Source organism: Leptonychotes weddellii, chromosome 4, assembly GCF_054177405.1.
Source record: "Leptonychotes weddellii isolate Sample4059 chromosome 4, ASM5417740v2, whole genome shotgun sequence".
Lineage (NCBI taxonomy): Eukaryota > Metazoa > Chordata > Mammalia > Carnivora > Phocidae > Leptonychotes > Leptonychotes weddellii.
This window is the reverse complement of record NC_138372.1, coordinates 113,474,215-113,498,734: the sequence shown is the minus strand read 5'-3', so window position 1 is coordinate 113,498,734 and position 24,520 is coordinate 113,474,215. Positions and strand designations below refer to the sequence as shown.

Below are 24,520 nucleotides of genomic sequence, written 5' to 3'. Positions count from 1 at the left end.
TGTGTAAGACTGTTGAATCACAGACCTGTACCTCTGAAACAAATAATACATTATATGTTAAAAAAAAAGAAAAAGAAAAAGAAGATAGCAGGAAGGGAAAAATGAAGGGGGGGAAATCGGAGGGGGAGACAAACCATGAGAGACTATGGACTCTAAGAAACAAACTGAGGGTTCTAGAGGGGAGGGGGGTGAGGGGATAGGTTAGCCTGGTGATGGGTATTAAAGAGGGCATGTACTGAATGGAGCACTGGGTGTTATACGCAAACAATGAATCATGGAACACTACATCAAAAACTAATGATTAACATAATAAAAAAATAAACACCCAAATAAAACATAAAAAAGAAATAAATGAATGAATTTAAAAAATTAAAAATAAATTAAAAAACCAGGAATTTTTTTTTCTTTTTCAAGTTTTTATTAAATTCCAGTTAATTAACATACAGTGTAATATTAGTTTTGGGTATAGAATTTAGTGATTCATCAAAAAAAATATGAATTCTTAATGATACTTCCTCTTAAAAACAGGATTATTGGATTTTTACTTAATATTCATCCTACATCTGGATTTCCTTTCCCTTATGCCAAAAATTCTGGTTCTTAAGGATATTAACATAATTAATTCTTTGTTATATCACACAAAACATAGACAATAATCTCTTTATAATAATGCCAACACTATTCATCAATGACACGATTGCCAAAAATAGCTTTAGATTGTACTGCTGTTCCCTCTGTCCTTAGGGAGCAGAGAACAATCAAATCACTGTGTTTATAATGACTTGGAGTAATTCATCTCAGTGGGTTTACACCATCAACCCTGAAACACAGTTGTGCTGATTTGTTTCATTTTGCTTTTGATTATTAAAAATTACTGTTTTAAGATTTTATTTTGATTTAAAATTATATATGTAAGTGGTCCCAAATGCATACATATTCAAAGTTCTAAGAAATCAAGCCTCTATCCCTATAGTCTCCTCTCTACACCTTTCTATATGTAACTTTAAAAAACAATGTGTGTGTCTGTGTGTTTTACAGTATGACAGATTTTGCTCTTGTTATTTTGGCTTTCATCTAAGCAAATATGTATCTATATATTCATTACACTTACTCAGATAAGTGGTAGCACACTTACAAACACATTTCCTCTTCTTGCCTCTTTCATTTAACAATATATCCTGGGAATTACTCTGAAGTCTCTATAGAGAGATTCTTTCATTTTTACAGCTATATAATATTCTATTGTGTGGAGGCACTACAATGTATCCAATATTTTTCTTTTAATGGACATTTAGCTGTTTTATATTTTTGCTATTAAAATAGCATGACAAGGTGTAACCTCATGCATAGGTCTTTTTATATTTTTGCCAGTGTGTCTTTGGAATAGACTCAAGGAACTAATCAAAAAGTATTGCACATAAAGTTTTTTAAATGTTGAAAATTCTCCCTGCATAGCGTTTGTACCATTTTGCATTCTCACCAGCAATGTCTGAAAGTGCCTATTTCTTCACAGCCTCACCAAAAGAGTATTTTAATTAACTTGGGGATTTTTAAAAGTCTGATAGGTAAGCAGTGGTGTTTAATTTGCATTTCTCTTATTCTGAATGAGGTGACTAGCATCTTTTCATATGATTAAGGAACATTTTCATTTTTTTTTCTGTGAACAATCTATTCATATGGCTCATTTTTAGTGGAATTGAGGCCTTTTATTCTCTATTTTTAGAAGCATCCTATAATTAGGGTTATTAAGATTTGCCTGTGATGTAAGCTGCAAATATTTTTCCTTGATTGTCACTTTCCACATTTCATTTTTAAGAGATAGGTTTTTAAGATAAAACATGAACAATAATTATACTGGTGGTCTCCCTTAATATTAGGACTATTGCTTGTTATAAATCAAACATATGACCAACACAAGATATTAAGCAGTTTTATGGATTTTCCTCTACTGCCAAAAATATAGGATACACATGTAGGTGGGCACATGTGGGTGGGCAAGAGATTCTGGAACACAGAAAGAAGACAAAGGATCATAACAGTGTAAGTATGCCCTAAATCCCAAAACCATTCTCTAAATAATCACAAAGACATGCACGTGCACGCACACACACACACACATACACACATACACACACAAGGAATGCAATCCAGATTTGTTTGCTTGGGAGAAATGAATAGAAATGGAAAGTCAATAGCAAAACAAATCTATCTGGTGAAAAAATATCTTATCTTTGAAGGAGTTAAGATTTCAGTCCTTCCACTGGTATACTTAGTGGGGGCAATCATCAGGTGGCTAGAAAGCCCATGGCATATTATGTCTGTATCAGATTATGTTACTCACATCAGATAGCCAGTCTGAAATAATAAAAAATAGTCTCTTGTTGAGCTTCTTACTTGTTAGTGAGGCAACATAACATAGTATTTAAGAAAATGGGTTTTGGAGTTAAATTTGCACTCAAATCTGAGTTCTACAGTATATTATCTATGTCTGTAAATTCACAGAAGTTACAAAACTCCATGGGCTTCAACTGTCCTATGTGTAGAATGGACATAAGAGCTTTCTCAAAATAGGGCTCTTGCAAATGTTAGTAAGAAAGTGTACTTACAACACCTGGCACAGTACCTGTCATACTGTATGCTTGATAAATACAATCCATTATTATGTACCTAGTTAGTCTTTTGCATGGTCTCATATATACTTAACTTCCATGTTGAAACATTATTTGTGAGAATGAACACTACACTGTCGACCTCCCTTTCTAGATTTCTATCATATTAGAACTAAAGCTCTTAATATAATAAAATAACTCAAAGAAAATGTCTTGATAGTAGGCAATATGGTAAAAGACCACAAAAAGTGAAACTGGATTAGAGAAATGGAACATACTTAGTTCTGGCTATTACACAATTATTTCTCCAAGGCTTAGTGCAGACTTAGTAGGCACTGTGAACAAAGAGTTTCTTTCTTTCTTTTTTTTAAAAAAAGATTTTACTTATTTATTTGACACACAGAGATACACAGCGAGAGAGGGAACACAAGCAGGGGGAGTGGGAGAGAAAGAAGCAGGCTTCCTACTGAGCAGGGAGCCCGATGTGGGGCTTGATCCCAGGACCCTGGGATCATGACCTGAGCCGAAGGCAGACGCTTAACGACTGAGTCACCCAGGCGCCCTGAACAAAGAGTTTCTAATAAAGATAGTAATTATTAATTGAGTGATTTTTCTGCACCAGGCACCTGTAATAGGAACTGTACTGGCATAATCCACTGGAGAGACTACGAGTATAGATTCTGGAGTATAAACTGTCTGGGTTTGAGTTCCAGTTCTTCCATTTACTGTGGGACCAAGGAGAACTTATGAAACTCTAAGAGCTCCTGTTTTGTCATCTAATAGACTGATAACTAACAGTAACTATATCACATACATGACATAATTGTTAAGAGCATGGGCTCTGAGGTTAATGTGTCTGTGTCCCACTTCTATTTTCAATTAATATAACTTCTGATAAACTTATTAACCTCTATGCATCCCAATTTTGTTGTTCGTCAAACGGGAATAATAGTACCTAATTTCACAGAGTATTGGTAAATATTAAATAAGATACCACAGGTAAATAATTTAGAACACTGCCTGGCATGCAGTAAGTTCTCGACAAATATAAGATATTTTTTCTTTAGGGTAAAATGGTGTAATCAACAAGAAATGCTTAGCCCAAGGTCTAGAATATAGTATGCACTAAATAGTCCATTATTATTATATCCATTATTATTATTATTACACCTATTTAAAGATTCAAGGACTAGAAACTCAAGCTATCATTCAATAGTTAACTTGGTTAAATGAGTTGTCTAAATGATGAGTTGTCTAAAAGAGATGCAAACTATCTATAACCCTAAATACTCTAAAATGTATCTTTTACTTGAGCCAGAACACCAGGGAGCCCTGTCCTATACATCACTATTTAGACTTCCTGTGGAATTGTTCCAACTATACTTTGCTTTTGCATTATGACATCTGTCTAGGTCAGCAGACATTATTCAAAGAATTCCTATGAAACTAATGATCTTATTTACTCTTAGAATACATTGTTTTAAATTATAGTAAAACAAATGAACCTCCTAAACCATTTTTTAAGTATACAATTTTAAGTATATATTTTAAGTATACAATTCAGTAATGTTAAGTACATTCACGATGCAGTCCAAACCAATGTTGAGCGGACCTCTTTCATCTTGTGAAACTGAAGCCCTATACCCATTGAACAACTCCCATGTCCCACTCCCCTTGGTCCCTGGCAACTATTGTACTTTCTGTTTCTATGAATTTGACTACCTTAGATACCTTGTATAACTGGAATCAGACAGTATGTGTCTTTCTGTAACTTTTTTTTCACTTAGCATAATGTCCTCAAGGTTCATCCATGTAGTAGCATATGACAAGATTTCCTTCCTGTTTAAGGCTGAATAACATTCCATTGTATGTGTGTATCACATTTTGTTTCTCTATTCATCCATCAGTGGACACTTGGTTGCTCCCACCTTTTGGCTATTGTGAATAAGGCTACAATGAACATGGATGTGCAAATATGTCTTCAAAATCCTGCTTTTAGTTCTTTTGGATACATACCTAGAAGTAGGATTGCTGGATCATATGGTAATTTTATCTTTAATGTTTTTAAGAACTGCCATACTGTCTTCCATAGTGACTGCACCGTTTTATATTCCCACCAGCATTGTGCAAAAGTTCCAATTTCTCTACATCCTCGCCAACATTATTTTCTGGAGTTTTTCTGATAGTAGCCATCCTAAGGGTTTGAGATGGTATCTCGTTGTGGTTTTGATTTACATCTCTCTAATGATTAGTGATATGGGGATCTTTTCATATATTCACTGGCCATTTGTACATCATCTTTGGAGAAATGTCTATTCAAGTTCTTTGCCCATTTTAAAATCTGGTTATTTGTTTTGCTGTTGAATTGTAGGAGTTCTTTATATATACTGGATATTAACCTCTTATTATATATATATATGATTTGCAAATATTCCTCCTAATCTGGAAGTTATTTTTGCACTCTGTTGATTATACCCTTTGGTGCACAGAAGCATAAAAATTTTTTAAGAATATTATTGATACATTACACGTATCCACTTCATGAGGATTAATGAGGGATATTTTTCTTAAGATTCAGTAGTAGGAATAGTTAGTTTCCCTGTGAACAACTAGTTTGCTATGATCCTGTGAGTGGTGATGATACCAAGTAACAAAAAGCTCAATTGTGGCTCAACCAGAGTGATTATTGAGCCCTAAGACTGCATTTTGCACAGGGGACTCACATATTTCCTATGCTCTGTTCCCTTCGAAATGATTTTCCCAAATATTCCTTTTAAATGTTTTACATTTTAGCAATCTGCCTAAAATTATTTTTGAGTGGGAGAGTAATTGATGTTATTTTCAATAGTTACTAAAACCATTACATTTCACAGAGAAGGAAACTAAAGCCCAGCATCTATAAATAACTTTCTGAAGGGGCGCCTGGGTGGCTCAGTTGGTTAAGCGACTGCCTTCGGCTCAGGTCATGATCCTGGAGTCCCGGGATCGAGTCCCGCATCGGGCTCCCTGCTCAGCAGGGAGTCTGCTTCTCCCTCTGACCCTCCCCCCTCTCATGCTCTCTCTCTATCTCATTCTCTCTCTCAAATAAATAAATAAAATCTTTAAAAAAAAAATAACTTTCTGAAGTCCACATAATTAGTAAATGGCAGGAGCCAAGGTTCAGTCCAAGGTTTCCTCTGTGGATTTTTCCAAAATATCAGGCAATTTCTTCAAGCAGTGAACAAAAATTTCCATAATATGAGACAAGAAGTGTCATTTGTGATGTGGTTGCTATATCCTCTAAAAACTCAGAGGAGGTAAGATCACTTTCTGCAAGAGTGATCAGGGAAGGCTGGAGCTTGAAAAATGGAAAACTTAGAAGGGAGGGAATGACAATGAGCAAAAATGTGGAAATAAACAAAAAATATGAAAAGTACTATAGTCTAGCTGCCTTACACTATTCTTTGTTGAGCACAAAACAGACTCTGAATAGAGAAAAAGAGGGAAGCAAAGCATAAAATATAGATTTGAGTGACAAAATGGAGACCGCTTATTCTGTTAGAAATTTGGACTTAATTTGAAGTAGCCAGAGAGTCATGGAAAATTTTTAGCAGGATTCTCTAAGTAAGCTTCCCTAGAACCAGAGGCTAAAAAAGGTGATATATTCATAGGGTCTCTCAAGTGAACCTGTAAGAGAGTAAAGGAAGCAGAAGACAGGGGAAGAAACTAGGCAAACATATGGGTTCAGGTAAAGTCTACTCACAGCCTGATCTCATAAGGATCTCTGGAATGTAAATGACAAGTCAGAGTCTTATTTCAGTCAGTCACTAACTGAGGGCCAACCCAGGCATCTCTGGGCAGGATGGCTCCCAATGGATTGAAGCAATCCTCAGGAAAACAGTGAGCCCAGAAGCACCCAACCCTCACAGCACTTGAAGGCTTGGTCACACTGCCCCAACGAACAGAAACTGAGCAGGCACCAGCCATGTCTACTATATGGCATTTTAAAGGATGAACTGGAATGGTAGCAGCCTGAAGAATTAGATACAGATATGAAAGGTAATACTATCTGAACCTGAATAGTGGCTGTAAGGCAAAACGATAGCTTCCCCAGAATGTCCACATCCCAACCCCCAAACCTGTGAATATGTTACATTAAATGGCAAAAGGGACTTAGCATGATTAAAGTTAAAAATGTTAAGATTCGATTATCCGGATTAGCCAGGTGGCCCCAACCTAATCACATGATCCCACAAAAGCAGAAAGCTTTTCCTGGCTACAATTAGCCAGAGATGAGATGTTTCTGGTTTTGAAGATGGAGGAAAAGGGTCATGCACCAAGAAATAGAGCAGCCTCTAAGAGCTGGAAGGGGCAAGGAAACAGATTTCCCCTAGAACTTCAGGAAGGAATGCACCCTATGATAACTTGATTTAAGCCCAGAGAGACTCATGTTGAACTTCTAAACTATAGAAACATAAGATAATAAATTTGCATTATTTTAATTTGTTACAGTAGCCATAGAAAACCAATACAGGGGCTAAGGAAAGAGGAAGGACAAAACTAATGAATAAGAAATTGATAGAATTCCCACAACTAAAAATAAAAGCCTTAAAAACTAACATTAGCCTCTGTTTTGTTTTACTGTTTCCATTTTAAGTAAAATTAATCATTCTTACTACCTTTATCAGAATTCACAAACTAACTTTGAAATCCGCAGGAAAAAAAAATCATTTCAAAGAAATGACAATTAAATATAATTGGAATAGGATAGTAAATGATTGGTAGTTTTATAAAGGTTAAGAAAAACAGATCTTTAGCAAACCCCCCAAATTTTTAATGGAAGATTAAAAGGAAGAAACTTAATTGATTTTTATTATTACATTAAAGACATAGGTGTCAGGTCAACACAAGATGTAAATCATTCCTTTTGGGTTTTTTTAGTATCTGCCTGAGAGTCACATTTTCTTACTGAGAAAAATGCAGGGCTGTGAGCTTAATGGTCAGCAGAGAGCGCCATGGGGCCAGCTCTCTCCCCAACCAAAGCTGCTTTCCAGGCAGGCAAAGAATAGTGGCTATGGCTCTGGCAGCCTGTGTTTGCCTTTTATTATCTAGGAACTCTTTAAAAATTAGGTATGAGAATGGGAACAATTTCTTTACACTGACATAAGTATTTTTAAATAAAAGTTTATTTATGACAATTATTGACATCTTCCCAGTAAAAATTAAAAATATTAAATGTACAATAAATTTCATCAATTTCCATGAAGTCTTCAAAAATAGGAATATCAGGTAAGTAAATGAAAAATAGCAATTTAGTTAAATTGAAACTCCTTTCAGCTAGTACTTGGAAGAGAGAGGGTATTGGGGTACGGATGTGTCCTGAGGGTGATACTAATCAAGGATCATGGCATCCACTGAGGGTGAAATCTATCTTCAGTTGAAAGAACAATTAGTATATTCTTTAGCTTACAAAAAAGGTGTAGGCACCAACCCCACTGCTAATTAGAACCCAGAAGAAAGGAAGGACAAGGGCCAAGCAAAATCACACAAGCTCATATATGGCTCAGGCAGCCAGGGCTTTGCAAAATATATTGGAAGGAGCAAATGAACCTAGAAATAGAGATGATGAGGTCTTTGTACTTAAAGTGAACACAGAATAAAAATGCAGGAGTAGGGATTATGAAACTTCTGCAAGTTGTAAGGAAGGTCGTGGTATAAGAAGGAGGCCAGCTGGGGCAAAGACAATGATGGACACAAAGAGGAAGAAGACTACAAAAGCAGGACAAAGTCAGGAGACCACATCTGCCACTTGTTCTACTTGCTATTGTTTGTAGTCAAGATCTAGCTTTGCACAGAATTAGTATAGATACAAATTAATTTTTAAATATCATGATGGTTTATTGACTTACTTAATACTTATAAGTATATTGATAAATTTTACTTATTATTTAGTCAAACAGAAATGTATTTTTATGGTACAAAATTCAAAAGGTATAATCCTATTTGGAACAGAAGAGTACTAACTTTATTGTTTTTGTAAAAATAATACAATTATTACATTATAGTTTATTATTTTAAAATGTAATGATTCATAGAATTCCATTTTCTTGTATGATGCTTTCTATCATTTTCTTTCTATCTATGTATCTAGCCACCAAGCCAGCTGTAATATGTCTTCTGTTTAGAGAGATTTTGGGTCAACATTCACCAAATATTAATGGCTATTTCTAGGTGCTTTGCCCTTTTCCAACTACATATCTGACGTCAGATTTTTTTTTTCAGCCAAAACAACATAACACAATGAGTGCAGAAGTAGTTATGAAAATGAAGAAGTTTCCAATTAAGCCAGGCATTAAAGAGACTTTCAAAAATGTAAATAATGTAATGTTCTCACAAATACCTTGTTTTGGCAAATAAAGTATTTTTCATAAAAAACGTTATCTTTGTTAATATAATGGCTTTATCACTGCTATTTTTAAAATGAACAACATATACATTTTTTAGAAGTCTTAATTTCTTACATGGTAAATATCAATAGATATAATCTACACAAACCAAAGCCTCTTGAGGCCCTCTGTCCTAAGAATGTAGAGGGGTCCTGAGACCAAACCAAACCAAACCAAACAAAAATGAGAACTTCTATCCCAATGACTCCTAAATGTATAACTAAATTGAGTCTCTCATGAGTAATAGTGCATATAAATATGCTTAATAGACAACTCAAAATAAACAAGCCAAAAGAGAACTCTTACTGTTACTGCCATCTGCCTAATCTGCTTTTCCCCAGTTTTTCCAATTTTGATAAATGGCACTACAGTGTACCTAGTTGTTTATCTCCCAAACCTAGGAATCATCATTGACTGATTCCTTCTTTTTTTAAAAGATTTTATTTATTTATTTGACACAGAGAGAGAGACTGCGAGAGAGGGAACACAAGCAGGGGGAGTGGGAGAGGGAGAAGCAGGCTTCCCGTGGAGCAGGGAGCCCGACATGGGACTCAATCCCAGCACCCCGGGATCATGACTTGAGCCGAAGGCAGACGCTTAACGACTGAGCCACCCACACGCCCCCCCCTTTTTTTTAAGATTTTATTTATTTATTTGTGACTGATTTCTTCTACAACTCCCCACATCAGATACACTTAACAAGTTCTACTGACACCACTGTTAAAATACATTCCTAATGATGTCACTTCTCACCACCTTCACAACTATCACCCCAGTGAAGGTACCATCCTATTCTCTTCATATCTTGGAATTTAAAAATAAAACAATACAAAAACTTACTAAGTTTTCCAAAGGATAGCTATAGAAAAGTACAAGTGTCTTCCATATCCTCATCTTCATCATCATGTACAGAAAAAAATATTTTACGTAATATAATATGATTAGTTTTCTTTTTTTTTTAGTGATTCAGTGAGATTCAGTTTTCTCTAACCAAATTCTAAAACTCCTGATTCTGAAGAGTAGGTGATATATATACTTCATGCAATAACTTTCATAAAAGAATCAAAGCATATAACTGGAAGTTTTGAAAAGTTAGTACCAAATAAATTATATTTGAAGACTTTATGTTTCAGAAAGTCTTTCATTTAGACAGTGAATTAAAATAAAATGTAAATTCTACATTTTCTCTTCAACTTACCTTATCGAGTTCATCTGAAATTGCAATACCTGGGATTCAAAAGAGATGTATAAAAAAGTTTTAGAAGAAGTCTTTAACAACCCAATGTTAGAAACAAAAACAAAAGTTCTATTTGTAAAATTAGTACATTTTCCATTCTATTTTTGGCTTTTATTAGTGCTTCAAAATAATGTGGTATATCCTTTCTACTAACAAAACAAATTAGGAATTTAAGTCAACTATAACAGCATGAACTGCTGAAACAGTGCAAATGTGTGACAAAAACAAAACAAGTACCATACTGCTTGCAGATTGTTAAATGCAGAGCAAACATGCAAAGAAAAGTGTAGAGATGACAATCAAGTACAGCTTAGCATGTTACAATTTTGTTCCTCCTGAAGAATTGATTTAGACTCTTAGAGTGATAAAATATTATAGCAGAACAGTGGTTGGAGATCATTTATTTTAATTCCCTTATTCTACAACTGAAAAAACAGAGACCAGAGTTAAAGGGATTTGCCCCATATTCTCTTAGGTTGACAGCTTCTTGAGCCAATGGATAAATGATTCCTCCTCACAAGTTCGCCTTCAAACTATCCACGCATTTCTCATTGTATATCAAATTTCTGTCTTTCCTATTCCGCCAAAATTGGTCTAAGTCAGCAATGTAAAAAGTTCTAGTCCTTAATTTATTTATCTGTGATAACAGGCTCTTTTAACCTCATTCTCCTCCTTGAAATGCTGCCCTCTCTCTTCATTCTGTCTTCTTCACAGGAATCCTCTTTTTTGGGGGTAGGGAGTCCTTCCCTGAAATGCCTAGGGTTCTTTGCTGAGCTGTCTTTTCTTTAGCTTCCCGTGGTAATCTAACTCATACCAATGATGTTTTTATTTCTCTATATGGTGATGACCAGGGAATCTTTATCACCAGCATAGACTTTCTTCCTGAGCTGGTTGCTGAGTCCCTATGGGCATTTCAATCTCGACATGCCAGGTTAAAGACATCATCCTCCCATCTCCTCACTTCTTCTTTCGAACAATGGTGTGTCTATGGCTGAACACACTGTGGCCAGGCACAGGAGTAGTGCAGCCAGCCCTCAGGTTTGAGGCAGAGGGTAAAGGGAAGCTGGTGTCAAACACCAGTGTAGGATGGGCCAAGAGACAAGGAAAGTTCTAAGGTTTGAAGTCAAAGGAAACACAGAGAAAATAAAAACAGCTTGAAGCCAACGTTCAGCAGGCTATAAATAAAGCCCAAGAAAGAATAAGCTGGGTTAGAAAAAAGAACCTGAAAAGAGTAGCAAGAAAATAAGTCTGAGTAAAAATCCCCTCACCTGATCAGGTACAGAATGTCTGTACAGAATTTCTGTCCTTTGTCGATTGCTGTATATTATTTCGCTCTCCACTGACCTCATAAATCAATTATACACAAAGTAGAAAAAGATGCCCTACTTCCTCTCAGTAAGCAGCATAACACTTCCCCTTGTAGATAAAACTAAAACACAGGTGTATTTGAGACACATTCTTCATCGCAATACTCTCTGAAATTCTTTTTTGGTAAAAGTTACTGTAACTAAGAATTTTTATGTGTCACTATGCTAAAAGAGAGTCTAGCTACCACTATTGGGATTTTGGAGGACCTAACTTAACAATTATTCAGGGACTTGCTGTATTATAAAGACAGCTCAAGGAGAGACGACTTCATGAAGGAGCACCGCAGCTGGGGTGGGCGGTGAACTCCGAGATACAGTGGTACGGCAGTAGGGGAGCATATGCCGACGGACGAGGGACCCCAAAGCTCTGCGCGATCATACACATGTCGAAAGGCCTCACAGAAGTCACACACTTATGAATGTTTGGGTTTAAAAAATATATACAAATATGAATGTCACTTAGAATGACTCTGATTTCAAGCTAATGTAGGAATTTCAGAGTATCAAGTGGTTTACGTCACAGCCTATAGAAGATTTAAAAAACATTACTCGGGTTTATAGAAGCCAAATATGCATTTTAAATGCTTGGTATTTACATTTATTATAGTACTGAGGAAGTGTTCCTTTCCAGTGAGTTCAAGATTAAAACTGAACATATGGTTTAAAAATAAATATTTAAGACTTAATCTATTTTTAAAAAGAGAGAAAAAAGATATACAAAACAAAACTCTCTTTCTCATCCAAAGTCATAAAACTTAGCTATTTAGAATTAAATAATCCATGATTCAATTGACTGGGGTCTTTTAAACTCTCTTGAGTTTTTCAACTTTCTGCATTAATGCCCTTGGCCCTGCAATGAGTTTTCTCATTAGATTGTTAGAAATTGTTCAGTTGATCCTTAAATTTTTTACCCCTCATATTTATGCAATCCATTATTCATAAAGATAATAATACCTCACCTATCTAGAATGTAGCCAAGATCTAGCAAGTAAGTCAAAAGGCCTTTGAATAATGAGAATACATGGCACAGGGTACTTGCCTATCACTTATGAGCTAGCTCCTTGCAGCATCTGTTTACTGTCCGTTACTCTTTTTTTTTTTAATTTTTATTGTTATGTTAATCACCATACATTACATCATTAGTTTTTGATGTAGTGTTCCATGATTCATTGTTTGTTCTCCATGCAGAACATGTACTGTCCATTACTCTTGATACTTCACACACATCAGGGGCTTTTTTGCAAGACAAAGAAATATTTGCCAGTGGAAACTGGAGATAAAGAGAAGGTTGCCATGAGGAGATATTGAAGTACGATGAAGTGACAGGTCCCAGAATAAACCTCAAACTAGCTAAACAGGAAACGTTGTTTGGGAAAGGAATTATGCCTCTAATTATTCCAGGTGTTTGGTCTTACATATTTTGTTCAAATACCTATTATTATATTTTCCTAACATTTATATATTTTGATGACTTTGCCTAATAAATTATCTAAACAAATCCCCACTCTCTTATATATATAATTCTATCAGCTCCTTATTATTTATATCAAATTACATAGGAAATTTTTCACTTTTTGTTATTTCATTTTTTTTTTTTTAAAGATTTTATTTATTTATTTGAGACAGAGAGAATGAGAGAGAGAGAGCATGAGAGGGAGGAGGGTCAGGGGGAGAAGCAGACTCCCTGCCGAGCAGGGAGCCCGATGCGGGACTCGATCCAGGCACTCCAGGATCATGACCTGAGCCGAAGGCAGTCGCTTAACCAACTGAGCCACCCAGGCGCCCCTGTTATTTCATTTTTAATCAAAGCTTAAACTGATTAAAAGCAGTTGAAAGAGCGCTAAAGAAATGTTCCTTTACAGAAACATGAAGCCGTGATGAGAACAATTCATATTGAGGAGCCGAGATTTTTTCTCCTAGTGCCTACCAGAGCATTCACAGCTATTCCCTGAGAGGAGATTAACAATTTTTGGCCATTTCATTAACTCGTAAAAGCCTTCATATCTTAAGTTATATTTTTTAAGTTTATAGAAGCTGAGAAGAAGTGGGGAACAGAAAATAAAATATCCTGGAAAATACGCAAGGGGAAATACAGTGGGTTACTATAATATGTTGTAAGGAAAGAAGGCCCAGAGTTTAATTGTGCAACTCTCGATGCATACTGGCACACACGGTCTTCCTAAAGGTCAACCTCTATCTGGATGGATTCCATTTGTGTCCTTCAGCTTATGGGCATTTCCATTTATTCTAATCTCCAAAGAGGTCTCAAAGTATCAGAAATTTATGCCAAAACACAGTTCTCACATTCCTAAATTTGAGCTGTGCTCTATCAAGGAAACAACAGCTTTTCTGCTTCACCAAGATGTGCATCTTCCCAGGTATCAGCTTAGCCCTAGAGTTCAAATTCAGCTGTAGCTACAAAAAATGGAAGTAGAAACTTTTCAAAAGTCTTTACAGTTTAGTCAGTGTAATTAATTCACGAGAGTAGGTCAGAAAATTCATATGGTATGAAATGGAATGAGCTATTTCTCCAAAATTTGTTTCCCTGTGGGAAAAAATCCCAAACTGGCCCAAACTGGCTTGTTGAGAACCAATTCTGCACATTTCTTCCCAACTTCTCATTCAGTACTAATTGGTAGCCTGAAAGTAGCCATGTTGGGAGTACTTATACCATGGAAATTGGCAAATGCTACAAATTAGGGATTATTTTTTGAGTCACTGTCCCAGCACACTATGGAGTCATGCATAGTGTTAAAGCAAATACCTATGTAAGCATCACACATATCAACAAATGAACACTGCTCATACCTCAGACCTATCCCTGACCATTTGCCAATTAAAACATTCTTTAGATAGGTTGCTGACTGCTTTTAGAGCAAATGGAATTCCTGATACAAAGTGAGGGATTCTACCTTCAATTTGATTACCAAAGAACAAAGTTGGAAAAATTTTCTGTAAGGAGTTAAATAGTAAATACTTCAGGATTTTCAAGTCACATATGGTCTGTGTCATATCCATATATTTCTTCTTCTTTTTTTAAACAAACTTTAAAAATGTAAGAAACATGCTTATTAGCTCATGGGCCACAAAGACAGACCACAGGCTAGATTTGGCTCCCTGGTCAGGGTTTGCTGAGTCTTTTTCTAGAAACACATACCAATTTTTATCCTTGATTAATTGACTCTTTCAGTCTTTGAAGGACACTTCCAAACCTTAAGGGTTTTCATCAGGCCCCTACCCATCTCTTCATTATAAAAGACTTGCTCACTGTTAAAGGACTATCAGATTTAAACTCCCTGGATGTTCTGACCATCTTACCCCCTTAAACAAGCCATTTACACTGTTCTCTCTAATCTCAGAGGACGATATGTTCTTTCCCCTAGGAAGACCAATCTCCACACCTGTTTCTTGATTCCATCCCCATCTACCTTCTCTGGTTTTTGTTCCATCTATTATCTTCCTTCTCTGTCCTGAATCTGCAAGTTCTTTACCTGAATCTGCAAGTTCTTTATTTTGGTTTCCTCTGATCACCCTAAAACCCATTACACATTTACAGAGAGACACACATATTCTCTGTAATTGCCTCTCCTGTCTCTGTTACACAAACCCACACACGCACACACGTGTGTACATGCATAAAAATAAAGAAAAACCAAACCAAAATGACTCAAAATCCTAACATCCTTTACCTTCCTCCACTAATTATGTTCTCTTTCACACCTTCCCTTTTCTCATCAAAACTTTTCAAAGTGTCATATTCCTTGTCTCTCTTTCTTACTGTCCATTCACTCTTCCAACCCCTACCTACTAGCCTCTGCTTCCACTATCCTCTTGAAACTGTTCTCTATACACATCCTGATCATGTAATCAACTGGAACCTTTTCTACTACAAAAAGATACCTATTTTATTTCACTTTATCAAGCCAATATCTGTTTATCACCAAAAAAAATAGAAAACATAATAAGGGGAAAAAGGAAAACAAGCCTCCATTCATAGACAAATAATGATAACAGCTGGTTGTGAATTCTTTCAAATAATTTTGTGCACATATAGGCATGCATATAAATACTGTAGGTCTATATAGGCATATATACAAGACAAAATGAAATATACACACTTTTGTTACCTGCTTTTTACTTAAAGCGTATCTTAACTATATTTTCATGTTACTACTTTCTATATCATTTTTAATGGCTATATACAGTGTACCATTGTGTGAATGTACCATGATTTCTTTATCCATTTCTCTAATAAAAGATACTTAATTTCCAACTTTTCACTATTATGAATCCCACGGCAGTAAACAATGGAAGTGGAGCTTGGAGATAGCTGCACACACAGTGGAATAGGTTTCCATCTTTTTCTTATAAACTTATTTGCCTCTTCAGACACTTCAGTTTTCTGAAATATTTTCCCTCTTCGATTTTTATGAAAATTCTATCTTGGTTTTCATCCCACCCTTTTCAGTCTCCTCAGCTAGATCACTTGTATCTCAAGTGCTGATGGGGTGTGTGTGTGTTGTCTTTCCCTATGTACTGAAGATTCCCACATCTATATCCCTAACCCAATTTCTCCAAATAGGCGACTTTTATATGTATGTACTTGACTGCTGGGACCAGAGAAGAGCTATCCAAACCACTTGGATGTGCCAACAGTATCTGCGACTGGAGTGTGAAACAATACTCCTCCTTTACCCCAAAACCCTTTTGAATTTTTATTTGAGGTAGAGAGAGCACCCAGTCACCTTGATTATAAAAAAAAATAAATAAACACGGGGCGCCTGGGTGGCTCAGCCATTAAGCGTCTGCCTTCGGCTCAGGTCATGATCTCAGGGTCCTGGAATTGAGCACCTTCTCCCTTTCCCACTCCCCCTGCTTGTGTTCCCTCTCTTGTGGTCTCTCTCTGTCAAATAAATAAATAAAATCTTTAAAAAAAAAACCAGGGGTGCCTGGGTGGCTCAGTCGTTAGGCGTCTGCCTTCGGCTCAGGTCATGATCCCAGGGTCCTGGGATTGAGCCCTGCATCGGGCTCCCTGCTCAGCGGAAGCCTGCTTCTCCCTCTCCCCTCCCCCTGCTTGTGTTCCCACTCTCGCTGTCTCTCTCTCTGTCAAATAAATAAATAAAATCTTTAAAAATAAAATAAAATAAATAAATAAATAAATAAATAAAACACATCCTTTTCTCTTTATGTGCACCCTTCCTTCATATAAACCAAGGACTCAGCCCCCTTCTCTGTTTTCTATCCCATGGCTTTTTTAGGCTCTCTTCATCTCATCTTTGCCTTGAGGCATGGACTATAATCATTGTGCCAGAGTGATTATTCAAAAACACGGGATGATGACCTGCTTACAAGATCCCTGTAGCACAGAAGCCCTCACCCCTGGCTGCCCTGTCACCTAGACTTCCTTCTTCATAGCCTTTCTTACTCACTTCATCCTTTATGCATCAACAGTATAAAATTTTCCTCTTACACACATGCTTCTCTCTCTGCCAGGTACCTCCCTCTCCCCATAACACATCTTCCTTCTCCTTTTACCTTAGCTTTATCTTTTCATCCTTCTAGACTCCATTCAGATATAGTTTCCATCAGGTTGGCCCTAAACCCCCTTGTCAGAGGTTCTTCTACATTCCCATAGCCCCTCCTAAGGCGCCTTATATAAGGCTTTGAAATTCTGCTTTTCACAATTATCCCTCCTACTAAAAGGTAAACTTGAGGTCTGGGTGCACATGTCAACCATCTTTTAATGTATGAAGACTAGATAAATCTATGTGGCAATGAATGGATAGACAGCTCCACATTATCTGCTTCCATTCTCATTCACAGGCTGTCATCCTCTAACTCCTCAGGCTGTTTGTCAGACAAGACTTTCTTGGTATGTTCATGATTGATGAACTAAAAAAGTCATTTGTTATTTTTTCTTGGCTGAGTCGAGATTGCTATTATCAGTCACGAAGCATAAATATCTGTCTTCTGTCCTCTCAACAGCCGGGCTCTTTCCCTTGGAAAAGTTCCAGCCAATGTTTCTCATGAACTGCATCTGTAGACCGACGTCCGATGGACTAAAGATACGCATCCTATCGCTGCCTCATTTCAGAGAAAACTGCCAAAAGCAGCAAAAGCCTCAGGCTCAGAAAATGCTGGAAGCACTGCTACCCTAGAAACAGAACTCTGCTAAGGAAAAGATTCTGTTGACCAATGTCATATAATATGGAACTGCTACTCTGTTGCTTTTAGTTTGTTATTTACCTACTCACTTACCTATTTATTTTTAAGCATTACTCCTTCAATAGATAAGCCACAATCAAAGCTAAAGATCTCAGCAAACAAATCAAATCTACAAATACCAAAGCCATGTCATCTGATATCAAAGGCCCACATGTAGAGAAGTAAGAAGTAGCTCAGCAGTGAAGAAAGAATAAGGGAGGTGTCTCAGAGAAGAGGGATCAGGAAGAAATGGAATCACAGGTGGCACTCACTCAGCAAATCATAGCTGAGTTACGTGCTACGTGCTGAGAAAGGCCAGGTACAGAGTGGCCCTGGCACCAGGGAGGAGATGAGTGAAAAGCAGGTAACAGCAAGGAAATGTGTTCAGAGAAAAACACAGAAGCACAAAAAGGGGGCACCAAATCCAGTCCAGAGAAGGACAGCAACAGGAAATCATTTTCGACGAACTGGTATTTGAGCTGAGGCTAAAGGGAGGAATAGGAGTAACTTAGCAGAAACAGAAGCCCTGGAGAGAAGTGACGGTGACATTTCAGGGAACAGGGACAGCATAAGCAAATATGTGAAATGGAAGAACTTCAGTAAGTGTGAAAAACTCCCATGTTGTTAGTGCATAAATGGCTAGTCATGAGAGATGACACTGAGATAGGATTAAGGGTCAAATCATGTAGCACCTTCTATGAGGTTTTAAGGAGACACTGAATATCTGCAAGAAGTGGGTGTCAGGTTTTCGCTTTAGATCCATCATAACGATCACAGTGAGGTACTGGAGGAACTAAGAAACAAGAGCATGGGCAAGACTAGTTATTCATTCCTCAAGCCATTTCCATGTTCCTCCCGGGCACACAAGCTAGACTACGTTTCCCAGCCTTATTTACAGCTGGTTGTGCAATGTGGTCAGGTGTAATGCACTATTACTTTTACCTCTAGGCATTAGAAACCTCCCCCTTCAGCAGGACCGTTGGAGGTCATGTACTGAAGATGGCAGAATAACAGGATGGAAGTAGTCTGCACCCCTACCACATAACATCGGGCTACTTCCTGAGTAAGAAAATACTTATATTGTATGAAGCCACAGAGATTTTGGCCATGAGACTCCCCTACATAAGGTTATTGCAATCCAGCCAGCCACTAGCTCAGTAAGGGCAGGGACTGCATCTGTTTTTCTCTGTCCTAGGACAGGAATGAAATGGGACAAAACATAACATGTCAAATGGGTAAACCAATGATGTGGTTGGTGATGTTGAGTGTGAACAAGGGAGTACTAATAGGGGTGAAGAGAATCAAACCCAAGCCAGAGGGAAAATGAACAAAATTTGGTAATTGGTTAGTTATGAACAGCAAGGAAGAGAAAGGAGTCTAAAGGGTTCCAGTTTGGGTGAACTGGTAAGCGATGGTACCATCACCTGAAGAAAAGTATGCAGAAAAAAAGTCATGTTTGAAGAGAGATGTATGATCTACTTTGATATACTGAGTTTTGCATGGCAGTAGGATATCCAAGTGAAGATATGCTTCAAACATTTTGTATAAAGTGTAAACGTCTGGATGGTCAATATACTCACCTGACTTAGCTGTGTAGGGGTGATAGTTAAAACTATGAGGGAGGATGACAATGGAAACAGAGAGCCATTTGAAAGAACAAAGGATGACTCGTGGGAACAGTATTTAAAGTGGTCAGGAAGAAAGAAGAGCCCAGAATGAAGCCTACAAGAAATGGTGTGAAGGGCATCTAAGAGGATCAAATAAATAAGGGCCAGGTCCCAGGAAGTAGAAGATGATCATCTGAAGAAAGACAGAATAATCAATGGTGTTAAAACTACCAGAGCAATTTTGTAAGATGAGGATTTGAAAAGTGTTCATTCAGTTTGACAATGTGGATTCAATTGGTGACCATAGTGAGAAAGGTTTCAATAGAATGGCAGGTGCAATCACATAGCCACACTGAAGGGAGAAAGGAAGATGAGCAAGTGGAAATAATGAGTGTTCATTATTTCTTTTGAAAATTTGTATGAAAGAAGAATAATTCTGATACTGTAATGAGGTAACTCAAATTCAAGAGAAGAGTCTTCATGTGTGTTTGTTTTTAACATTAATGAGAGCTGTGATATCCAATACGGTAGCCACTCATTATGTGGCTATTGAACATGTGAAATGTGGCTAGCTCAAATTGAGATGTGATATAAATTAAAATTCACACCTGATTTTGAAGACTCAGTATGAAAAAAAATCCCAATAATAATTTTATATGGAATACAAGTTAAACTGATAACTTGGATATAGTGGGTTAAATAAAATATTTTATTAAAATTCATTTCACAGGCTTCTTTTTGCTTTTTTGTAATGTGCCTGTTTCAAAATATAAAATCACACATGTGGCTCACATTACATTTCTGTTGCGCCATGCTTAGCTGGAGCATGTTACAGGCTATTAAGGTAAACAGTAGTAATACTAATAATATATGTGGTAGGCAGAATTCTAAGATGGCCCCCAAAGTACACAACTGTGTAATCCTTTCTCTTTGAGTCTGCATGATGGGACCATCAAATATGAAAGGATATCACTCTCCTGATTGGTTACTAACTGGTTCACTGGGTAAATCAGAGAGAGATTATCCTGGATGGCCCTGACCTAGTCAGGTGAGCCTTTCAAAAGAAGGCCAAGCTTCAGAGAAGTGCTCCCCAGTGGACTCAAAGAAGTAGTACTAAACTACCATTACGAGAAGATCACAAGGCAAGAACCTGAGAACGGCCTCTAGTTTTAAGAGCAATCCCCGGCCAATAGCCAATGAGAAAACAGGGATCTTAGTGCTACAAGAGCAAGGACTACATTTGGCCAATGACCTGAGTGAGCACGGAAAGAGACCCTGAAGCCTCAGGTGAGATCACAGTATGAACCAGCACCTTAATTTCAGCTTGCCTAGACCCAGAGTAGAGGATTCAGCTAACCCACACCTGTACTCCTGAGCTGCAGAAACTATAAGATAGTAAATTTATATTTTTTAAAGCCACAAGTTTGTGGTAATTTGTTACATGGTAATAGAAATATAATATCTAACATTTAATGAGCATTTATTATATACCAGGCACCATATGAAGCACTTTAGATACACACCATCTCATTTCATCTTCACAAAAACCCTAACAAATAGGTGCCATTATTATTGCAGTTTTGCAAAAAAGGTAACTGAGACACAGAGAGGTTAAGAAATTTTCCTAAGGTCACAAAACTAATATTGGGGGGAATGGAATTAGAAAGATTTCCACATACAGAAAAGACAAAGTAATTAATGGAATCAGATCTCAGAGGACTGGGCAGGAACTGGGATCAAGATCATGGGTGGAAAGCTTGGCCTTAAACAAGAGAAACACCTGCTCTCTTGATAATGGAAAGAGAAGGGCAGGACAGATGTGGATGCACTTACGTATGCAGATGGGTAGAGGGGAACACATGCTACACGTTCTACAGTTAAGTTTTTCTATAAAGTTGGAGGCAAGCTAATTGCTAACACAGTGAGGCAGGGAATAAATAGGGGTGTGTAGATTTTTCATAGTTGCAGGAAGAGTGCAGAAAGGGAGGAACTGACCAAGGTAAGTAACATGTTGGAAACCAAGAATTTGTAGGGTAGTGTTCAGCTGGGCCCTGCCATTTTTCTCTGGAGCTCTCAGCCTTATTGGTGAAGAAGAGCTGAAGATGGCAGCACTTATTCAAAGACGGGAATTTCACATAGAGACACAACAGAAGGTTGGAAACAATAGGGAACGAGGATATTGGTAAAAGTGGCCCACAGTTCAGTCTGGGCAGGGGAAGAGGGAGATCAGAAGTGAGAGAAAAAGATGAAAAAGAATGAAAGGAGAATACACCGGAGATACTCCAAAATACTGAAAGTCACAATGCAGGAAGAACAGAGTGAGGATAACAAAGAGCTAGGAAGAATGCAAGCAGGTTGGGTGCCTGGGTGGCTCAGTCAGTTAAACGTCTGCCTTTGGTCGGGTCATGATCCCAGGGTCCTGGGATGGAGCCTCACATCCGGCTCCCTGCTCAGTGGGGAGTCTGCTTCTCCCTCCCCTTCTGCCCCTGTCCCCAACTTATGTGCTCTTCTCTCTCTCTCTCAAATAAATAAACAAAATCTTAAAAAATAAAGAATGCAAGCAGGTTGAACCACAATCTGTAAGCCATGAATACAATTTTATTTTGGAATATAGATTATAGATCATTAAAATAAAGACCTGTGAAAACTGGAGAGATTCTTGATGGTAATCGGGGATAAATTACTTCATTTTAACGAAGAGGAAACTTGAGGAAGGAGGTCAAATGGTATACTCACAACTGGAAGCAAGTGAGTGGCAGCGCGGGACCCATGACATTTCCCACAGCAGCCCCTGCATCTATTCTACATGATATACATTATGGTCTCAAAAAAGGATAGAACTAAGACAGCACAGAGTATATAATATTATATATTAAAAAACACTTTAAAAATGTGTACCTAACAATGACTGAATTTACAGTTTAATTACAACCTCAGACACATGTACATGAGTGTATGTATGTGAGTATAGTTAAATGAGATGTTATTCAACAGAGAAGGATTCAGAATAACATAATAAATGTCTACTACAAGTGTACTACTCTTTCTTTCATTCTCCGGAAAAGTTTCCTAAAATTATGAATTATATATTCATATGTCCTTATTCTCACAAAGCATTCTAGGGAGAAATACTATTTATTTTGATGGACACTAGACCATTCCAAAGCAATAATTACTAATAGTGCTATCTCATACTTCTACTGAAGCACAAATCCCTGGAGATACTTTGCTAGGTTTTAGAACATGTCTTTGATCCAGGTAGAGAGTAGGCATAGAAAATGTAGGTAGAAGAGAAATATCAAGACCTCTTAACAAATCTGTCCCTTTTAGATTGTGGTTTCTTGAAAAAGCTATTAAATAAATTCAACCTGACAAATTTAGCATATTCAAAGCCAAGAAAAATCAGTATGAATTAATTTTGGAATATGTATTTTATTCTCTTTTATATCAATATCCGAAGATAAATGCCTATACCTATATTCACATTCATACCCATATCTACATATACATATATCCATATTCATATCCATATGCATATCTGAATATTAGATAAAAAGAAATATGACCAGTCATGAACAAAGGTGAATAGACCTTGTTATTCTGGGGGTGGTTTTCCTTCTCTCCATTAAAGAAGAATTACAATGAATAAAGGAAAGAGAGAAACAGAAGCCATCTTTTAGAAAACCCCAGTAATAATTGTTTTAGGCAAGATTTACCAATGGATGCTGAGATTACTGGGTAAAAGTGTGAAAAAGAAACATGATATTTTCAGTCTTCAAGTATCTCTCCTAAGATATTTATTAACTAAAAAAAGGAAAAGTATTAACAGTGGTGAAACCTGACAGACACCACCTTAACCAACAGATTGAGGTTAACATCACCAGTAATAAGATGATGGGCCCTAATATAATGCACTGAGAAGGATACTGCCCTAAGGCCCTTCAATCACAGTCACTAGAAGAGATACATTATTTGGGGATGTGAAGGTCTTTTATCTTCCCAATTTCCCTATTCCGAAACAGTTTTTTCTCACTACTTGAAAGTCAGATGGAAACAAACACTTGAAGGAAAGGGCATGAATCCAGGCTCCTGGAATGAGAAAGTCATGTTTGAAGAACGTTCGGAAATGCTGCAAAGGGAGGGATCCAGGCACCAAAAATCCACTATGCCTACCACATTATGACTATGCCGCATTACTAGCCACTGCAAGTTTTTCTAGCACATCTACCTTTTAAGAGAATCATAGCATGAGTGTCAGCTCCTGACTGACTTTAAGATAAAACATCACACTGAAAGGTTTGCAAAAATCCAGGAAAAAGAAGCATGGTACAGTTGTTACTAAAACAAAAATCCCGTATGCAAATTGGAGAGAATATCTAGTCTTTCCTGTTATTATCTGAATCCTGTCGAGAAAGAGAGAGAGAGAGGGAGAGAGAGAATTTAAGTCTGGATAAGCTGACAGCTGAAGAACTGAGATAATTCTATCATTTTGAAGGATATAAATGATTTTTTGCTGTCAATCTCAGGTACATAACAAAATGCTTCCAAAATATGTCACCATCTTTTGGACAGCACAACTAAGATAAAGCAAAGTCCAACCTTGCCAGAGAGAATTCTATTATAAAGTATGAAAATTAAGAAATCACTAAAAACTTTGAAACTTTCCTATCAACAGCTATGGCCCTGGAAAGAGAGGTCCACAATAACAAGACACTGAATATTCCCTTTGACCACACCTTGAAGGAAAAGTCCATTTCCAATGTCTTGCTAGTAAATAAAACAATGCATAATAGAGATTAGAGATAAAGGTCAGATTAGAGAAAGAGTTACCAATTTGAAGCTATTATAAGATCAAATAAGAACTAATGACATGTGCAGCCACTCTGGAAAACTGTATGGAGGTTCCTCAAAAAGTTGAAAATAGAGCTACCCTACGATCCAGCAATTGCACTACTGGGTATTTACCCCAAAGATACAAAAGTAGGGATCCGAAGGGGTACGTGCACCCCAATGTTTATAGCAGCAATGTCCACAATAGCCAAACTGTGGAAAGAGCCAAGATGTCCATCGA

The 24,520-nt window shown here is 37.1% G+C and overlaps 1 protein-coding gene across 1 annotated transcript in view; it reads right to left on the bottom strand.

The window, feature by feature from the left end:
• Positions 1 to 24,520, bottom strand: part of C4H8orf34 (chromosome 4 C8orf34 homolog) — a 347,083-nt gene that overhangs the window by 238,802 nt on the left and 83,761 nt on the right. Inside the window, 1 exon segment of the mRNA XM_081816087.1 lies at positions 10,233 to 10,261. Within this exon segment, the coding sequence (XP_081672213.1) occupies positions 10,233 to 10,261 (29 nt within the window).